The following is a 21,093-nucleotide window of genomic DNA, read 5'->3' on the forward strand; positions in this document are numbered from 1 at the left end:
TTTGGTTCGAGGGTATTCGGTGAGTTCCTGGATATCAGTTCAAATGGCGTTAAAAACTGGTGTTCTCGAAAAGTTTCTTGCGTCATACTTTTTCTTATAGAAAATTGGATCATACCTACGTTTTTTTCTCATTTCACTTTTCTTGCCAATGAATGGGATTTACGTAGTTTGATGGTTAGTCGATAGACCGAGTGCCAAATTGCGTTCTTTACGCTACCAAGACAGGTGTGAAATAATTTCAAATTTTTATGAAAAAATTTACGAGCTTTACGAAGAACGATAAATTTTCACGTGACTAAAGTCAATATCAATATCGGAGGAAAATACTTGTTTCAATTAAATTCTTACCGATCGCAGTTGAAAATGTCACGTCAATTGGAAAGTTTGAATTCGGCGAATTTCACTTCGGATAAACAGAATTTACAACGGTTCCGGCTGAGATAAGCCGTGCTTTACACCGAATTAGAGGAAAATCGAGAGTACGGGTAAAAGAAGTTGAAAATAAAGTCGGTGTTTCTTTTTTCTTTTTTTTTTATCGGAATACGGGCAAATAATAACCCAGCGGTCAGATCGACTGCGGAAGAAATGAAAAATGTACGAAATCGATGTTCACCGAGAATCAGGCGTCAAGCCACCGAAAACCAGTGTGAAATATTTCAGGCCATTACTGATCGAGCGTAAAACGTGTGGCTGTCATATTTCGAATAACACCAAATCGGCGCGAATATATATATATTATATATATATATATATATATAATAGCCGAAGATTTTACCCAGAGGTGCGATGGATTTCCGCGTTTCCACGGAAAAAATTCACCCGAAAACTACACCGTCGGCGATGACTTCCGGTACAAGGCACAGACTCGAAGCTAAAGAATTCTCCCGATCCCGGATCGCCTCGGGACCCGGGAAACCAACCCCCGACTCCATTGTCGTTCCAATTTTCCGCAGACAAGCGCCTGTCTGCCCAGATGGCACCGTTCGATACCTTGCTGCATTCACGGCGCTGCTTATATATTCTACAAAAGATCACATCGTCGGGCATAAATCTAAAACAGCACCGAGGATTCGTTTTAGAGACTCGCGAGTATATCGCTATTGTCACGGTCGGAATTGCTATCGAAACTCGGAACACCGTTAAGCCGAGATTCGTTGGCAAAAATTCAAACTTTGTATTGATTTTATTGCGAGATGGTTGTACAAATTAATTATCACCAATTGTTAATTAGCTACGGAGATCTAGTTATAGACGAAAGTTGAATTAGATGTATTTAATCAAGAGACTGTTTTTTTTACAAAGTCTGCACTGATAAATCCTCGAAATTTTCTCACACAGGTCCGAATCCGTTTGAGTAATTTGTGTTTATGTAAAATATGACACAAACAGCAGCTTATACGGATTTGTAAAGTTCTTTCGAAATTTCGTTCACGGCAATTAATGCATAGACGAAATCAATATGTGAATGTGTTAATAGCAAGACGATACGGCAGTGTTTTATGGTTTACTTCGAATTTTCTCACACGTTTTTAGTCGCAGTTTTTTTAAAGTATCAGTTTTAATAATCGCTACGAAATAAGAAAACGAACTCCACAGATCAAAGCTTTATACAACAAGTTCTATGGGTAAAAATTTACGAGTTCGGTTACCTAGCGAGGTTTGAAAAAAAAAATGCAAATTTCGTTTTACTAAAAAATTCAGTTCAATCAATGATAAAGAATCTAGCGCATCGAATGATTGACAGATCGATAGATAGATAGATAGATAGATACGTTTATTTGCCCCGAGACAAGTCCCCTCAGGCAGCATAAACATATGCATAAACATTGAACACAATAAAACTATCAACAAATTAACATGTATTAAGATTAAGGTTAAAAATAATGAAAAATAACGACTAGAGAAGGAGATGAAAAATAGATAAAGGTAAATAGACCAAAAAAGAGTAGAAATAAGGACAGAATAATAAGATGAAAAAAAAAATATTGAGTTAAAAAATTTAACAAATAAATAAATAAATACGTAAAGAGGTTAGAACACGAGCAAAAATATAAGAGAATAGATAAAAGTAGCATGACATTAATCCTAACAGAAAAAATTGGTAAATCGATTCAATTGGTCAGGTGTAAAAATAAATATATAAAAACGACATTGGCGAACGACAGAACAGAGTATAAATAACATAAAATAAGGACATACCGCAAGTATTTGAACATTACACTCAGAAGACATTTAGAAACGAATAATTAAAAATGTTAAAGATGTAGATGAGTAACTAAATAAGTACACGAGAATGATAAATGACAAGGAAAATTGCTTAAAAATTTCTACGTAAAATGATAGAAATGCTTCTTGTAAATCCATTCGTTCAATGGCCGTGGTTTTCAAAATAAAGCAACTAATTAAAAACGAAACGATTGATTGTGAGTTGATGAAACCGAAAAAATTCAGAAGGGGTCTTTTCACCGAAATATCAAATTTTTTTTATTTTGTTTTTTAATCGTTTTTATCATTTCATTTGTTTTCACACCGGCCTGCGTAAAGCGAATCGAGCTCTCCACCTCGGTAGCAAACTCAACGTGATGCAGTTTGTATCAATTAAGTAACAATTCGGTGTACAGCGGCAGGATAAATGTGTTGAGGCGGCGAGGCGAGGCGGCAAACTAGCGTCGTGTGACACTGGGAATTATAATAATAATTCAGGAAGAAAATTGCCGTTGTTTTCCTAAGTAATATCTCAGGGCGTATTGCCGTTGTCGTATACATTTATTTCGGCTGGTGGTAATTTCACTTTGTCGCCGGCTCGGGCAGCTCTCGGTTTCGGTGAAAGTGCACGCCGAGTTGCAAGCTTAGCCGATGACCGAGCTGCACTTATTCAGGGTTCGTACGCAGAGGGAAAACCTGGAAAACCGGGAAAACTCGAGGAGTTTCTTACAGCAGGGAAAAGTCAGGGAATTTCGAAAATAAGACTGGAATTTCAAGTTTCTTGAAGAAATAAACTCGTTCTTACACGTACGTTACTTGATATCGAACCTCCATTCGTTTTTTTTCTTACTGAAAATCGCTGGATGTTGTTTGTAAATTAGTAGTCGGACGGTAAATTAATTACTAGGTAATAGTGAAGGTATTAGTACATGTTGATGTGCAAAAAAATTGTCATTAATCAGCGGCATATTTCTTGGAAGGTTACTGAAAAAAATCCTATTCTCAGGCTGGAACATCTGGAATAGTCAGGGAATTTCGGGTTCCAAAAAGCGTACGAACCCTGTTATTGTTGGTAACCCATAGTTTTAACCAAAGAAGTACGAACAAACTATTTTCGTCAACGTTGGACGTTGCTCGAAGTGTCTTTTGGCATAAAGTTTATACCTTGGGTTATTTACTTATATTCACGAAGCCGCGGTTCGTATTTCGAGACAAACATAATTTGTAGAAATATTATATTTTATCCGACTACCTTACACGTGTTTTCATTATTTTCTCACGCAAGCTCTTGAAGCGAACATTCTAAGAATCAAGAACCTATGTGGTCAAATGTTCTTCTGCAAAATCACAAATCATTTCACTTCGAGATCTTTGTATGTTTTTTTTACATATTATTGCTTCGACAACGCGTGGCTAAATTGAAAATCAAACAATGGTATGCAGGCAATGATTAGCGTTATTCAATTAAAGCGCCGTTTATTTTATTTAACCGACAAATATCGAAGGCTATTCAGAGAATTGAAAACAATCGTTTCTCCGCGGCCCAATCGCAGCTTTTCTACCCCCATCAGGCGATAATACGACTGGCCAATTGCCACCCTTAAACTCGTTCCGACTTTTCAACTCCACATCTCTCTGGTCTCAAGAGAAAGTCTCATTATAAATTATTCTTCTCGTCCTCCAAACACGACTTTCGTTGGAATTATACACGGAGAAAAATGTTTCGCTGCCGCAAATCACGTTTAAAATTGTAATCATTATTCATTCGCCGTTGCAATTACTTGAAGAACTTTAACTTTGTAAGATTCACTAGGAAATATAAATAAATCACAAGTTACTGTGTATTTGATGCTTATTTACTGCTAGCAGCACGAAAAAGATTGCAATTCTCGACGGTCAATTTCCTTTTTATAACACATGCACGATTTGTGGGTTCTTTTTTTCTTCATCTAAAATCAGGGACAAAAGTAATCTTTTCACGAGCGATGAACAATAAAAATCAAGACCGGGCGGAAAAGTGATTTTCAAACTTTTATACTAATTAATAGTATATTATAAATGTATCGCAAAAAATATACATATTGTATTAATTTCCTGATTGCATACAATTCTCAATTTATTAATTAATGTGATTTGATCCCGGACTTTTGTAAAAAAACGCATCATCTATACACGTGTTAAAAAGATATGACGTGTGTAAGTCAGTAAAAGTGTCAAATGATCAAGGGGATGAATAAGAAACTCTAATTTTTATACGTGATCTGAAATATTTTGGATTTGACGTCCGAGTTTCTATTCCTCAAAAACATGAAAATTGATAATTTTAACTATCCAAGGATTAACAAGATTCAGGATTCCTCTTTAATGCAATGGTAGATTTGAAAAATTCTAGAAGACACCAGCCGACAAAAACGTTCGCTTATAAAATTCTACAAAATGACCAAATTCACAAGTTTTTGTGGTCACCATTTCTTGGAGAAGAAATTTCGAAAGCTTGTCAATTTCGACGACGTAGTTCAAGTACGGTGTGAAGCAAGAGAACGATTATAAGCAACAAACTTTCATACAGCTTGAAGAAAGTCTGCGGCCTATTGTTTTCGAAGCGACGACGATTCGAAAAAGCACTCAGCGTTGGAAAATACCTAGAATGAAAAAATGACGAAGCGATTTATTCGTCATTATTCAATGTGATTAATCTGCGGCACATCCACCGTGTAACAATAAAAGTCACAATATCGCCATTATTTGGCCAACTTGGTCGGGGGTCGCGGTTAAACAACGCTAATAACGATCGATCTTTCCATCGGACTCTTCCGCCTCGATAACCTCACGAAATCATTTTTTATGCCGTTAGGCTCTTTCACGTCAATTTTTCCGCCCGCCTGAAAGCACGACGGCAAAAGCTTCGGTAGTAATGTTGTAAGTAATGCTTACTGTTTGATTTCCACGAGCCAACGATGGCGGCGATTTGACTCCCTCTGAAACGTTTCACCAACGTGAAACGCCATCCCGTTATATACATTATCATGTCTGAACGACTAAATCATTTTTATCGCCGCACGCTAGTTTTGTACAGTTCATCATCTGAGTAAACAGATCTTTTTTTTCTCTCTCTTTTTCTCTTGTTGCTTTTTTGACGTTCGCATGAACTATGGCCGATATAAATTTCACCGAGTTATTTGATGCTCCGAAAAAAATCTGCCGAGCTTGCAAAGTTTAATTATACGCGTATAATATACACAAGGGGCATTCCATGACAATTCGGCCGACGTCTATACGTCCGACTGTATTGCATTTGTTCCCATTTTCGTTTATATATTAAATTTAACTTCAAAATGGACTGATATTTTTTCAATATTTTTTTTCATCAGCTGTGGTTTTACTTGCTGAAACCGTTTTTTTAACGCCGGTTTCCGAGCTCACGGAGAACGCCAATTTTCCAAGCAACTTGGAAAAATCTCGAATTAAATACTCGGTCGGAAAACAATACGCAATATTTCATCAGTTACACAAGTACGAATAATTTTTTCCGTGCTTATAACCGACTTCGAAAAACTTTATTATTACTATTCAAAAAGAGTAACATATTGAGATGGGAGAAAACGATTTTCTTGAAACGATACGCATTTCAAATTGTACCAAAGGTTAAAAATTTACCAGATTCGGTTGATTTCATTCAAAAGACTTTTCTTTTTTTTTTCACCAAGTCACGGAAACAGATTTTCTTTTTTTCGGTAATCGAATCAATACTGCTATTTGTTGATTATAATCGAATCGGTGAAATGTTATGATATTTAATATTCAACAATGCCAACACGATACAGAACAAAATGTTTCAATGAATTTTTAAAAAAGATTCTTTCGAATAAAATGAGTTTTCGTGAAGCGAAACCGAATAAATGTCCCAGATTTTTAACCTCTTGTAAGCAATTTGAAATTAAGCATTGATATTTAATCTTTCACTTTTAATTACTATATTTCTAAAGATATCCTCGTAGCTCACGAACGTAATAATTCAAGAAGTATTCAATACACGAGAATCTCGTGTTAAAAATCGACAACAAGTGCCGACTTTTGGTCAACCAGAATCTTTAAAGCGACTTTCATCGCGGATAGTACGTAGAATGAATTTTATGTTGGAAAAAAAGATCCTTATCTGACGGAATACTTTGTTTGGTTTCAGGTGTGCCGAGGGTTTCACGGGCCTCCGGTGCGAGAACAAGGATGTAACAAGCACCGGAAGTGCGTACAACCGTCACAGAGGACCATTTTCCTGCAAGCTCGGGCTCTCAACCTCGTACTACTGCTAGCGATAAAGTGTCGGGGTCCGATAAGTCGTAAATTTATTGAGGCCCATGCACGAACTGCTTTTCCTCCCTCCCAACTGCAATTAGTAAACCGAAACGCGAATTAGGATAATATAACGACGACTCTGTAAAAACGGGTAGCCCGCGTTGTCGGACTCTCTCGCAAGAGAGAGTTAAATCAGAGAGAAATTAATAAGATTATTTTAGCGAAATGTTACATGTATAATAATGTCGATAAATCGATTGATAACAGGATAAAATCAAACGACGTCGACGACAGAGAAGAATAAGAAAATCTCATCACGCGCGATTTAACGACAACCTTACTCTATAATACACTTATAACGATTGATTCGATACAAGTTCTTAACATTGTTTCAATTCCTTACACGATGCTGCTGCACTTTTCACTATACAATATATTTCTACACCGAATTATAACGCGGCAATTGTGCAAGGATCGATTGTTAATTTACCGATAACTGCAGCGAACGACGCGACGGCCCGTTTGAAAATCTGCGTGGGTCTTATTTTTTTATTACTTCTATAGCGAACATACCAAAGAACCCCTCCTCCCCCCTTTCCCCCCCTCACCGTCCGCGCCTGTTTCTCCCCCCCCCCCCCCCCCCGATCCGCCCCTCACCGCCCCCGGTGCCTGGGTGAATATCGCGCATAATTTTTATCATCAACGAAATATCAACAATCGTTCGGTTTGGTCTAAAACAATCAAGAAAGGAAACAAATAACAATAAACGAAAAAATATAAAATCAGGAACGGCGACTATCTTAATTGTAAGATTAAACGCAAATATACTTCACATCCACGGAAGATTGCTATATATATATATAGGATATATATAATTTATGGATTTCTACATCGCGTTGAAAGATCCATTACGCGGCAGACTGATAATTTTTGAGATGAGAGACAGAACGAAAATATAACGAGCATGGTAAGAACGTTTTTACGGTAAAGTTACAAGCTAGGAATTGGAATTGGGAAAAATCTTATAATCTTGCAATGTTTAATTTTAATTATTTGTTCTCTAATCACTGCATACGAAAACTGTCAAGCTTAAGACGAATGCCAGACAAAGCGCGTAAAGATTCACTGGGCAAAATAAAGAAATAAAAATGATGATGATAATGATTATAATAATAATAATAATAATAATAATAATAATAATAATAATAATAATAATAATAAGATTATTATTAGTAGCAGCAGCAGTAGTAGTAGTAGTAGTAGTAGTAGTAGTAGTAGTAGTAGTAGTAGTAGTGTAGTAGTAGTAATAACAACAAAAATAATAACAATTATAATAATATCAATAGTAAAAATAGTAATAACAGTAAGAATAGCAATAATATTAATAATAGTAATAATAATAACAACAACATCAATAACAGTAATAATGGTAATAATAATGATAATGATGATGAACACAAAAGCAGAAGTAGCAGCACCAACGACAACAACAACAACAACAACAAGAACATTAATAATAATAATAACAATAACACTAAGAATCATAATAACGATAATGATAACAATCATAATAATGATAATGATAATAGTAGTAATAACAACAAAAACACCAACATCTATGATAATAATAGTAATCATAATCGTAATGACAATAATATTAATAATAATATTAATAATAATAATAATATTAATAATAATATTAATAATCATAATAATAATAATAATAATAATAATAATAATAATAATATCGATAATAATATTAATAATAATATTAATAACAACAACAATAATAATAACAATAATCAAGATAATCATAATTATTACTAATAATAGTGTAAAATAAATTAAAGTAATAATTATTGTAGGCTAGCCAAAACGGCAGAGGTTTAAGGTATAGTTAAACAGAATGGATATGTATAAATAGGAAATACGAAAAAAGAAAACTGGTATACAGAGTTGAGGGGTTTCTGAACAATCTGTTTTTGTTTTTCATTTGACTAGAATTGATGCGCAAAATATACGCGGTACCGCTATCATAGTTCTGTTGTAAAAATATACGTGATGCCGAATAGCTTTTGACGATGCGATAGTTCGACGCGGAGTGAAAGTGAAGAGAAAAAAAAAAAATAAAAAATTAAGAACGCGACCTGTTGTAGGATTTGTGTATCGTAAATCAACACCGGCTGCAATTCGGTCGAGCTTTTCGCAACTCGGTCACGTGTGTGAAAAAGGTATAATACATAATATATAGCATTCTGTTTGGAGACCTCTTAATAGATGTCCAATATCTGCAAGGGATACACGCGCTGTGCTCCGCCAGTCTCGGGACCCTCTTTTACGTTTTACATTATATCATATATATTTATATATAGATATATACACACGAATACAAAGAATCCTATACATATATGTATATATATAAATATGTGTATAAAAACCGGTGGAAAAAAGAAACACAAAAAAAGAAGGGAAAAAAAGAAAAGAACTCACACAAAGACAAAGAACGAAAGAAGTAAGAAGCAATCGAAGAAGGGAATTTCTTAATTTATTTATTTAATTCATTATTTTATTAATTATTGATTAAACGTCATATCTTCACCTCGGCAAACACTTTTGTTGTTTACCTTGTGTTGTCCTTGTCATATTTATTATTTATTTTTCATTTATTAAACGTTTCGAAATTCAAATATTACAATTATTTATTCATTATTATATGGTTAATGGTTATACTATCTACCTATGTTTATCTATTAATGTATATAATTGTGACACGCCGAGATACACACACGAATCATTCGCTCACAACAAATGAAGGATTTTGGTAGGTAAACTCGTAATGATAGCCTGTGTAATTATTTTCAAAACAAACGATTTTCCTCTTTATCATTCTTTTTCTATATTTTATACGTACAATATCATTATACAACCTGACCTGGGTTCCTGGTGTTTGGATTTACATTCTCTTTATATTTATTTGCTCATCTTTTGCAAGGTAGGTAATTTTTTTCATTTATTTATCTTTATTCAATACCGTCTTTGTAATAATACATCATACAATTAATCACTCCAATTTCACATACTAATCAAAATTAATAACCCTCCAACGAATTGACGGACAAAGTTCCCCGGTGACACATTTCAGACTGTCCAACTACGAGCAAAAGGAAAACAACGTTTAAATTCGTTTAAAATCTCTTTCCGTCCTTTCATTTTTCATTTTTCATGTCCCCTTTCATTTATATTCCTCGATTGTTGTTATTATTATTACTTCTAATGCGTTAACGTTTTGCGTTTCGAGAATTATCAACGTTATATTCACGATTATCAAAATCTCAGAAGCAATTTACGGTGTGAAATCTTGGCGAAATCGATAAAAACGTCAAAGAATTCACTGCGTCATACAGTCAGGTTCCCAGTTATTGCTAACGTGGCAATTTCTCACAGTTGCGATACCTAAGTAAATAATATAATATTTGTGACGCTGGTGACGTATGCGGGGTAGATTTCTTCAACCGAAATTAGTGGACGGTTATACTTTCATATCGTAATTCTTTCCTTTTTTTTTTTCAATTACCGCCAGGGAAACATAACATTTCTACATGGATGATATCGCGCGTATAGGTATAGATACAACTACCTACCTCGTGTGCCATGCCGTCCTATAACGTTAGCCGCAATAAAACGTTCTCATAAAACACCGTGACCACCTCGTAAAAGACGCGCGTTCAGTCGATATAAAACCAGCTGAAAAAAGTATATTTCTCTTATTACGTCTCTAATCAAAGTTCGGCAGTAAGCTTTGGAGCTTTTCGGAGATTGGAAAACGAAATATAACGGTTGCCGGTCTTAAAGCTAACGGATTATGGCCGCTGCCTCTTTCCCATCCGGAAAAAAGCTTTCCCAACTTTTCACGTCGAGCAAAAGTCAAGCGGCTGCCTCTCCCTTCCACCTCGATGTGCATTAATATGAATGCCGAGGAGCGATAAGTTTTGGAAAATCCCGAAACACTTCGGTCGTGGACTTTCGCCAAATATAAAGAAAGATTTGACCCACCCAAGACCTGAGACTCGCCGCAAAGCTACCCAATGTTCAATAACTCGATCTGCTAAATATCACCCTGAAGTCAGGTGATAGATTCCAGTGTTGAAATTGCACGCTTTTGCTCCGCGCATTTTCGAACTTTTCGTTGAAGATTATTCGACAATTTCAGGCCGCTTGTATTATGCATATAATATTTTAGTTCATGTAACGACGTAACCAATCATCGTCGACACATTTTTTCGACCCGTGTATACCAAATTGAATTGTGCTTGCCAATCGGACGTATCATACATTTGCATAAATGATTTGTTAGGCTAAGCGTGCAGCGCCGTCTGGCTTACTTGGCAACGGTTGGTAAAACGGGCGAAACAACGCCATCTAGGAAAACTGTCGCACACTGATCACACGAGTAAGGTAATGCCATCTCGCGGTAATTTTTAGGACTTTCAAGCTCGAAGGTGTAGGTCTATGTATTTGTCGTGATTCCCTGATTTTTCCGTCTGAATAAAATGGTGCAACATACATAAAACGCGGAAGATAGATCCAAGTTTCATGTGAAATCAATTCACTGGTATTTGACCTTATCTGTTACGAACGTACAAAGGAACGAAGCCTTCGACACGTGTATTGTATTACACATATCGGTACGATCTCTTGAAACTTGAAAATCAACCGCGCATGCGCCAAATAATTCAAGCTCATTGGTCGGCGAAATCTTCCCGCAGCGATATTATTGTCTGCGATGCAGGGGGGCCAACGTACACATTTTGTGTACGTTTGAATTTTCAAAGAGCATAAGCATTAAGTTCCGACCGTTCTTTGAAGAATCAACTTTCCGATCCAATAACAAATGCTTCCCAAACCTTTTCGAGTCACCACCTGAATTATTTGATATTCTAACCTCGAAAATTCGTATCAACTACATCGCCGCCAGAAATAGAGTTTGCAAGCCGATAAAACTCGCGCATGCGCGGTTGATTTTCAAGTTTCAAGAGATTGTCCCGGTATAACACGTTTCGCGATGTGAGTAAAACTACACGAAAAGAATAAATACACTTGGACCAGCAAATTTTAGTGTCAATACAGTCACAGCAAGATGATACTTCCGTGTAGCATTTCTGTCCGTCCCTCTTTGCTATTTGTTTTTTCCTTTCCATACTTATTTTATTTCTTCTACTTTTGAAACTAATGACGAAAAAAAAACAAAAAAATGGAAAAAAAAGAGAAACCGAATATGTATATATTTCACCATGGAAACAACTTTTCTCACTCGCAGTTAATTATCGTTAAATTGCCTCATTTAAGCGTGATTAATGGGCACCAGCCCTCGGCGCCAAAGCAAGGTCCACTTTTCTTTCTAACAAGGGTCCGCGGCTCAGCGTCCGCGACGCAGTGATAAAACCGTATCGCGCGCGGTTGAGGAGGCAACCGAAAAAAGAAGAAGAGAAAAAAAAAAACAAAAAAAAAAAAAAAAACCGGCAAACGTTGATAAAAATTTATGATCTGCACTCTGTACGCGCGCCGTCAATTCAGGCGGGATATTTATCACTCTCCACTCCCGCGTCAAAGAATCCGAGAGCCAGAAGTGCGGTCAATCACCACTTTCCAAGCCTGCGGTGTGAACTGTGAACGACGTGACGCTGTCATCTGGTTCAACGGTAAACAATCAATCAAACGCGTAATTATCGAAAAGGAATCAATCGCAGCGAGGCGTTGAACGTGTAACCAGCCAAAAAGCAACCCGTGTGACGGCGGTGGTCAGTCATTAGGCGTCGGATGTTACAACGGCTCTACCTCCAGGCCTTAAAATCAGTTTACTGTTGCGCTGCTGGTGCAGGTCGGAATCCGGAATCAGAAAAATTCGTATCGAGCATTTATGTCGCGTTTTATTAATCAATAGAGAACGGTGAAGACTCCGAGTGATCCGAATATATTTAATGATTACGAAGGCTGATTGGCCAAAAATCGATACTTTTTATTACGAGACAGTCGTAAGTTATCGTATTTTATCGTCTAATAAACTATATTTTCAACCATTTTTTAACTGTTAAAAAACGAAGCATCGATATCTAGGCTTTTGTTTGTGATTTTAGTATTTTCTGTTCATTTATATGTTTGAAGAGATTTTCGTAGCGTACGAACATGACGAATGATTAAGTATTCAATTTATGACTATTTCGTAATGAAATGAATAAAAAGTTCGATTCTTCATTCAATAATCACGGTGACGTCAAAACTCCCCAAGTTGCTCTAATTTTAGAACATTCTTTGAAGTATACAGTCGTATAATATGCCTTGTGCAAAGTCGTTATTAATCCGGATCGGTCGAAATTCTGCTCATTGTCAATCTGAACCCGAAAATGCCTGCCACTCGCGTTTATCTCCGATTTGGGTTTTAACTACGTAAATGCAACCATTGGATAAATTTACCCGTGTAAATGCTCCGTTATTAAATCTCTGTTCCTGGTATTCATTTGGAACGTTGCTCAGTCCTTTTGATGCATCATTTGAATATGAATTTTTGCAATATCTGTTCGGATTTAGAGGGATTCGAAAGCACCGATATAACTGTCATGATGAGCATATCGAGTAATGGAGGTTCATCCGTCGATAAAACAGTTTCCTCCTGTGTTTTTATAGTCATACAATGATAAACTCCATATACCCATTATTTGTTTTTAAGATGAATGGGTGATTAAGAGGGTTGCAGAGAGGATGAAAATCCATACACGTATGTTTTCGTACAAACTGACTTGTAAATTATTGAACAGCATAATCCTTAACTCGAATGCAATAACATATATATTCAGCCCTCAATAAATCGAAATATAAAAAATGGCCGAAAATTTTGAGTCGCAACAAATAATTAGTAAACAGAGAAATTTCACATATCACGTTTACTCACACGCTGCAACCTGTACAAAAATTTCGAATTTCAGCCTCATGGCGAAAGTGGTGGAAGGTCGAGTCCACAGGGACAGAAAAACTCTCATTGGACAAAGAAAAGTACAATATTATTACACTTAACTACGGGAGTAATTTTCTTTTCTACCTTTTTTTGTCCCCTACTTTTTTTACTGTGTAGGTGTTCCCTGAAGGAACGCTTATTAAAGAGTCGTATTAAAGAGTCGTGTTGATGAAAAAAAAGATTGAGGGTGCTATATAAAATATAAAACTTGTTATGATTCCCATCCCGGTGAGCAAGCCATAAATCCTTAACTAAGCTGGCATGACATCAGCAGCACGATTATCTAATATTCTCTTCAATATTAAATCTAAAATTAATCGGCAAATGAGTTCGAGCTTGAATTCCGACTTGAGATAGGACATTTGGATGGAATTTGAATCACCCTCGTTTGGTTGATTGAACAATGGTTTGACCCTAGTATGCGAACATCTCTGCAAAAGTCAGGGTTTTATATCATACGATCAGCGACCATGTCGATCGGGCAAAAGTTTGACCAGAGGATTATTTTTGCGTGTGTGTGTGATCTTTTCTCTCTTCAATTCTTGCTTTCTCGCTTCCTTCCTCCAACACAGCCCGCGAGAAAAGTTTTCCTCCTTAGAAGCAAATCGCGAAATCGGCAGAATGCGACGATGAGAAGGGTCAGCAAAAGTTTACGAGAAGTTACGAAAAGTTTTTCTTTTATTAGAAAAGAGAATAGCCTCGACTAATCGCATGCTCACTAGAACCAACCTATATCAGTAACTTTCAAGATCACGAAAATCCCATCCGGTGTATAACATAATCTTTCCACGCCTCATTTCATCTCTATCTTCATTTTTCAAAAACCGCCGCATTGTTTTGCCATTTCTTATTTTATTCTCATCGCCCGACTGCAAATATATTTATTTATTTTGAACGAATCAGTTTCCAATTTCAACAGGCGAAAGAAGTGATTATATTTCATTTATTAAATTGAATTTACTTCGTACCAATATGGATGACGAAACGAGATTCAATTGGAACAAATAAATTTTTGGTTCTACTAAATGAATTTTTTGATAGTTTCACAATTTGATCTTGTTTTATTTTTCGTTCAATGCCGCGTTGTGATTCGAGTCAATCAAATACACGGAATATCTTTCCATCATCTGTCATTACGGTAGAAACCAAAGCGTATAATAAATTCGAATGAACTGTAAAATTCATAATTTTGTTTCGCGAGCATAGAGGATGACATGCAAATTTTTCTTTTGAACGAGTTACGGCGATTAAATAATTCGCGCATATAGAATGATCTATGATAACGCGTTGCATCGGGCTGTGACAAGTGATATTTGATCTACAGTACTGACTGTGAACATCAGAGAGAATTTTCAATGCGCCTCACATTCGCAATGCGATTACCACTTGAATAGGTAACGGACTTATTAGCGATCTAATCGATTACCGATAAATCACGGCAAGAAAAATGGATCCATGATTTCGAACATTCTTAGTTTGTCGTGTCCCATCACGCGACCGTTATCTGAATAATTCCGAAGTGTCACGTGCGATTCCAGACCATTCGGTAAAATTGTTGTTTTTACTTTTTCCTCTTCCCTCTCACGTCTGCAGTTTGCGTTTATTGTTCAAAGGTTGAATACCGATTTGAGGCTGATAATATTCAATAATTTTACCATCATTGTAATGTAACGTGACTGATAACCATGTGAATTGAAAACTCGTTAAACTGGCGCATTGATTGATTTTTAGAAATTCAATGAAAGCAAAATTTCACGTTTTCATTTGATTATCTTTAATCTTACTGTTCACTAGATCAGACCTTTTAACTGCCAAGTTAGAACTACATCCAGACTATTTTCACGTCATATTCAGATTAACCGCATGCGACATTCCATCTACCGTAACATGTAACATCCGATACGAAACAGCAAAATGTGTATAACAACCTCGTCGTAGAAAATTGTAAGAACTTAGAATTTGAAAAATCGTCTTTATGTCTGTATAACAAATCCTACATTTGTTGTGAGAATGTCTATTGTGTATTTCTTCATAACTTTTTCAATTCTTCATCACTGCCACGTAGAGAAACTACATAAAATCATCACTAAATTCAGATCAACATTTATACTTCATATTAGTTTTTTCAGTTTACATTTTTATTTTGTACCATATAATATATACACTGTAAGATTTTTAATATCAATCTTAAAACAAAAACTACAAAAGTATACAAGCCCTTAGGTCACCGAGCATGTCCGAGGAGCATGGCGATGTATTCCTAACAAATTATAATGATTGATATTGTAATACTTGTACTCTAAACGTGTACAATGAAATCACATGTCTCGCATAATCTAAATGCAGTTTACTTCACAGCACAGAAAATCAACATTACGCGAATATAAACGCAATATAAAGAGGCGCCATATGTTGGCAGAGAATTTAATATCTGTTGCCTTGCAAACATCGCATTTCATTATGAAAATCGTATTTTATCGCTACATATTCACTTGATTCATCAAAACAGAACCCTAACAGCTTGCAAAAACTTTTCTGTCCATTCGTACTCGTAGAATCAACCAGTTTATTCGGGCCAACGATCAGCTGATCACTCTTCTCATCGCCATCTTTGATTATGGTTCTCTTTCTCGCCGATATTTGTGGAATGGGAATCGGGATCTCCTGTGAGAAGAAATTATAAAAGCTTTTTGTGGTTCGTTCGAAAGTACGAAACCAACTACCCAGATACACACCTGACATTGGGTATACACATATACCGTAGCGTATGCACACAGAGAGTCCTAACTTGAACTAACCGCGAAAACTCTGAACTAACTCGTCTTTTCGTTGACGAGATAGAAACTTGTCGATAAACTTCCGGCACTCATAAGTCAACTCTCAGTTCTTCACGATCATCACGGTGCTAGGTGCGGAAAGAGAGGCCGCATGGGAGGGTGATCCTATCCGAAACTCGAACCGTGACCACTCAGGATCCGGGCGATGTTTGACTTTTCCCAAGAAAAATACCGCGTCAAGTACACCCGAACTTCGCTGCACTGATTGCGAGGGCGATGCATTGCACAGGCTTTCGGTTTGATCTTTGTTTGTTTGTATGTTTTCTATTTCACTTTGCCCTTACTCGATGACCGGAGCTTTTTTTTGAAATCTTCCAAAAACATCAGATTTTTTTAAAACTCGCTCGTGAAACTTTGTACGAATTAAAAAAATTACCACACCCAAAGCTTGCCGCATTTTTTTGAATTTCACTTCATTATCAGAGATTTTGCTATAACTGGTTCATTTACAAATGAAAGCCACAACATTCACGCAACGGGTTTGTATTCAAACGTAGTTGTGACTCTCAATTCTGATTCGGTGGGTAATTTATCGTATCATCATACAAGTGCATTTTGTGATCGGTCATCGGTTTGTAATCAATGTTTTTACGCTTTTCAATTACTCGTAATGCATGGAGCCACGTATGGACTGTTTCGCGGAGTTCAGTGTTTAACTCGTTTCCCTCTAATCAAGCATTCCCAGTAACATGTTTAGTCTACGGACGTTTCGACTGAATTACGATCCATCACCCTGTTGACCCATGCACATAATAACGCGTGCATCCATGTTGTTCCATCAAAGTTCTATTCAGTTTTGCAAAATATTCTACATAGGTTGATACCTGCTTCAAACGGTGTTCAACTAAGAATCGCGAAAGTCGAAATTTTTAATTTTTATGGAACATGTCGCCAAGTTGGAACATGTTTGAATCTCTGTAAGAAAATTCTAAATAATCATATCGCTATGGAAAGATATTATTTGGCAATATAAGAAAAAAAGAAAGGTTACAGATCAATTTGTTTTTCCCTCCTGGAGAGGACTTTGAACATCATGCGGGATCCCGTGGAAGCAATTTGCAACTTTTTTTAAACATGTAACGTACATATTATGAGATATTTCTCCTTCAGTAAACAGAGAATAGCAGCTGCCGAAACTAAAACTGATTACTTATATACAAATTTCACGATTCAAATCAGAGCAAATAACACGATAACAATCGTAGTGTGATCTCAACCTCCAAACGATTTATTTTAAAGGACTTACCTGTGAAATGTTATTCCTTTTTGTGTTGGCAGCTTCTTACAATACTCGCACCTTCCATTATAATTATTTTTATTCACCATTACTTCCGTATAATTTTATCGCGTATTTATCGAACATCTAATATTAACGCTCCAACCTCAAAATGCGGTCAAAACGTTTTTTTTTTTTTTTGGTTGTGTTAACGTTAACAACGTGATACGAAGGATTTATTATATGGAGGATAGAGGCAAAGAGAAGTATCCCATGTGGGTTTTCAATTGAAAAAATGTCCACCAAACAGCATGAAATAATGAATGAATATACTTTTTCTGCAGCAACGCCATCTTGATTTCCCTCTACTTTAGAAATACTTTCTACATACGGAGGTAGTCCTCCTTACCTCTACCCTCCATAATCAATCGGCTCAATAGGCCAACTCGTATCGAATTAGTAAGGAGATCAGTGCCTTGGACTACCACGATACGAATACAACGGTTCGAATGCATCTCACAATCAATTCCATCTCTGAATCAATAGGGAAAAATTTTTCGTAAAGACAGTCTGTAAACTAATCAAATAGCAGCGTTACAATGGGTTCATATAAATAAAACGTAGGCAGGTTGCACAGGTCTATTGCGTAAACGATGGTGCTTGCGTCGAAGTATATATGGGGTGAAATTATGCTGTATCAGAGACCGTGACGCATCGGACGTTCGCATAATCAAATGAACGGACGTCGGCGTCCGCAGGGCGCAAAGCGCGCCAGTTCGAATGCAAATTTTCCTCATTTTGCATTTTGTCGTCCCAGCAGCGAGTGGTTCGCGTGCCGTTGTACAGCTGCAAGCCCGGTGCTTGCGATTATACATCGCCAACGCAGTTGTCTACATTTTACTGCAGAGTCATGAATACGTTACGAATGCACAGCCCGCGGGATATGGAGCGCCGCCGAGTGGTGCAGAAGAGAACACTCTCTTACCATTTTTCGAAAAGTCCGTGCAGTCGACCCGCAAAAATTGTATTAGTTCTTTTAATTCCGGTCCCAAGGATCCATCCATATATTATATGTACACGTTGTACATACGCAGCCATGTATCCTCCGATGCAGCTCAAAAGCGTAAGAGCCACGGTTTCTTAACTCCCGTCCTGCTGCACTTCGGCAAAACGAGATATGACGGTTTATTACACACTTGTAGAAGGGAAACTTTTACTCCAATATACGGAGTCGTCGAAGATTTACGAGGGGCTTATTAAACTCAAAGAAACGATACCGAAATTCCGTTTCACTGAGACTATTCCCAAGAAAATATAGCGACTGAAACGAATTGTGCAATATAGCGTTGCTCGTTTAATTCAAACGCAAATATTTGCAACACTGAAATTTTCTACACACCGTTCACGGTTCAATATTTACGGAATCGCAACAAATATTCGTGATTCGTGCAAATTCACACACCGTGACATTTGCACAAATAGTTAATCAGTACCGCAGTGGCTGACACTTTTCGTTATACGCTAATACGACACTGTTCATTGGACCCGCAGTGGGAACAAGCGCTGTACCAAGTCCTGAAAAGAACATTTTCGAAAATTGTCTGACTCTGGATGTGAAATACTTTTCGACAGTGTAATTGAATTTCATCAAGCGTGTAAACGGGGAAATATGATAATTAGAATCGATTTTCAGTTCTCATTTATACGAAACACAGCAGGGTGATTCTGAACTAGATTGAAGTAGTTGAGACTTTGCTATCTGAACGACTTTATCAAACTGAACAATGGACTGGTTAAATCAGACCATCGTTGCATTAGGATGTGCCATCTCTTTTTTCTTTAAAGTAATCAATCAAGCACAATGCTTCGAAGAAATCTCAGGTACATACTAAACTTTGGATAATCACTGCTGTTGGGATCAAAAAATAGCATAGTGAAAAAATGTCCAGATTATTCAATTATTCAATGCTAATAATTTGAAAGGGTTCGCGACAGAATTCCATGTTTTTTGGATTCGGAGAGCCAGTCAGCCTTCGTACTTTTTACGTGTTTTGAAAACATAGAATTTCGAATCAAAAAAAAGCAGTTTCAATTATTTATCGTCAATTTAAGTGCTTCGATCGGTCCAGCAATAGTAGTGATTCAAAAATAACAAACCTTTCGTGGGATGATTTTTTTCATTAATTTGAAATTATCCCAATTTATAGGATTTTCTTTAAGATCTACTCTACTACAATGCAACTTTAAAATTTTACCGAACATAGTTCAAGTTGTGAAAAAAGTATAGTGTAATTTTCAGCCGAAAGCTCTTTTTTGTTCGGTGGTAGTAATTTTTTGAAAAACAATAATTTCGCGCTAGTACACAAAAAAAAAAAACCCTAAAGAAAATTCCTTCTATCGCTGCTGGCAAGGAGTCAAGTATTATTATTTAGAACCCAAAACTATGGAAGACTCCCGAAACCTGTCCCGTTTCGCGTGGAATACCCTTTACACAGCCTACTTCGTGAACTCAAAAAAGATCAATACTCAGAATGACTTGGCATGACTTTAAATAAACTGAAATAACATGAGAAATTCATTTAATGTCAAGGAAGTTTAAGTGACTTCAACTTTATTTTCAACGGTTTCACATGAATTAAAGTCTCTTTAATTGTATTGTACGGTTTCAACAAATAACTACCTACAAAAATTTAGGTAAATTCGGAAGACTTCAAATATCGTCAATTGAATTAACGCGACACACATGAATTAATACGTCCTCATGTGATTTCGAATCATGTGAAGCAAATTCTCAAGCATAATATCTCGCATTCAAAATCCTCGACATTTATCGAAATTTAGAATTAATAATTAATCACTAATTTTCTGAAGCGTTGCTTCTGTGAAATATTCCGATTGAAAAAAAAGCAACCCCAATGATGTGACCTCAAGCCGTATAAAATATCTTGTTGTCAGACCTTACGAATAATTAGATGAACAGAAAAAAAACGTCATACACAGTAAATCCTGCCCGGATGCATGACTTGGTGCCTTTTGGTGGGATTCCAATGTAACGTGCTATAGTATCCACGAAATGATTATGCGATGTTTATTTCGATCGCTCTGGCCGAATTACCCGAACATACGTTACCGAAATAACGAGAGGGATGACATACCGGAACACTGAAACAGGCGGGTTGGAGGGTGTAATGCATCGGCTAGACTCGTTTAATTCGCCAGCTCCGACGCGAGTATTATTACGACGGCGCCCGACGTAGTAAAGCGTCGCGACGGCGACGGGTTGTCATGGCTCGAACACACCGTGGCAGGATTTCCCATCAGCCATGAGCTATATGTACCAATAATGGTCTAGCGATCCAACTTGCAAAATCCAACAGAGCATTCGGTAAAAGTCCAACAGACCGTGAGTGAACGAGAAAAGCGTCGAGTCATAACGTCGGCGGCGTCGCATAAATTCAAATTTCATACATAGGTCGTTGATGTATGTTACACTTACAAATGGTCCGAAAGATAAACTATATATCTGCATATCC

At 36.7% G+C, this 21,093-nt stretch overlaps 1 protein-coding gene across 2 annotated transcripts in view; it reads left to right on the forward strand.

Moving 5' to 3' along the window:
* The window catches only part of LOC107221220 (protein vein), a 266,850-nt gene that overhangs the window by 221,000 nt on the left and 24,757 nt on the right, over positions 1 to 21,093 (forward strand). The window contains exon 5 of one of the 2 annotated variants that reach the window (XM_046735604.1): positions 6,389 to 6,447. In XM_046735604.1, the coding sequence (XP_046591560.1) occupies positions 6,389 to 6,447 (59 nt within the window). Of the gene's footprint in view, positions 1 to 6,388; positions 7,738 to 21,093 lie in introns of those variants that run through there. The other variant, XM_046735596.1, reaches the window with a different exon arrangement.

Source organism: Neodiprion lecontei, chromosome 1 (assembly GCF_021901455.1).
Source record: "Neodiprion lecontei isolate iyNeoLeco1 chromosome 1, iyNeoLeco1.1, whole genome shotgun sequence".
NCBI lineage: Eukaryota > Metazoa > Arthropoda > Insecta > Hymenoptera > Diprionidae > Neodiprion > Neodiprion lecontei.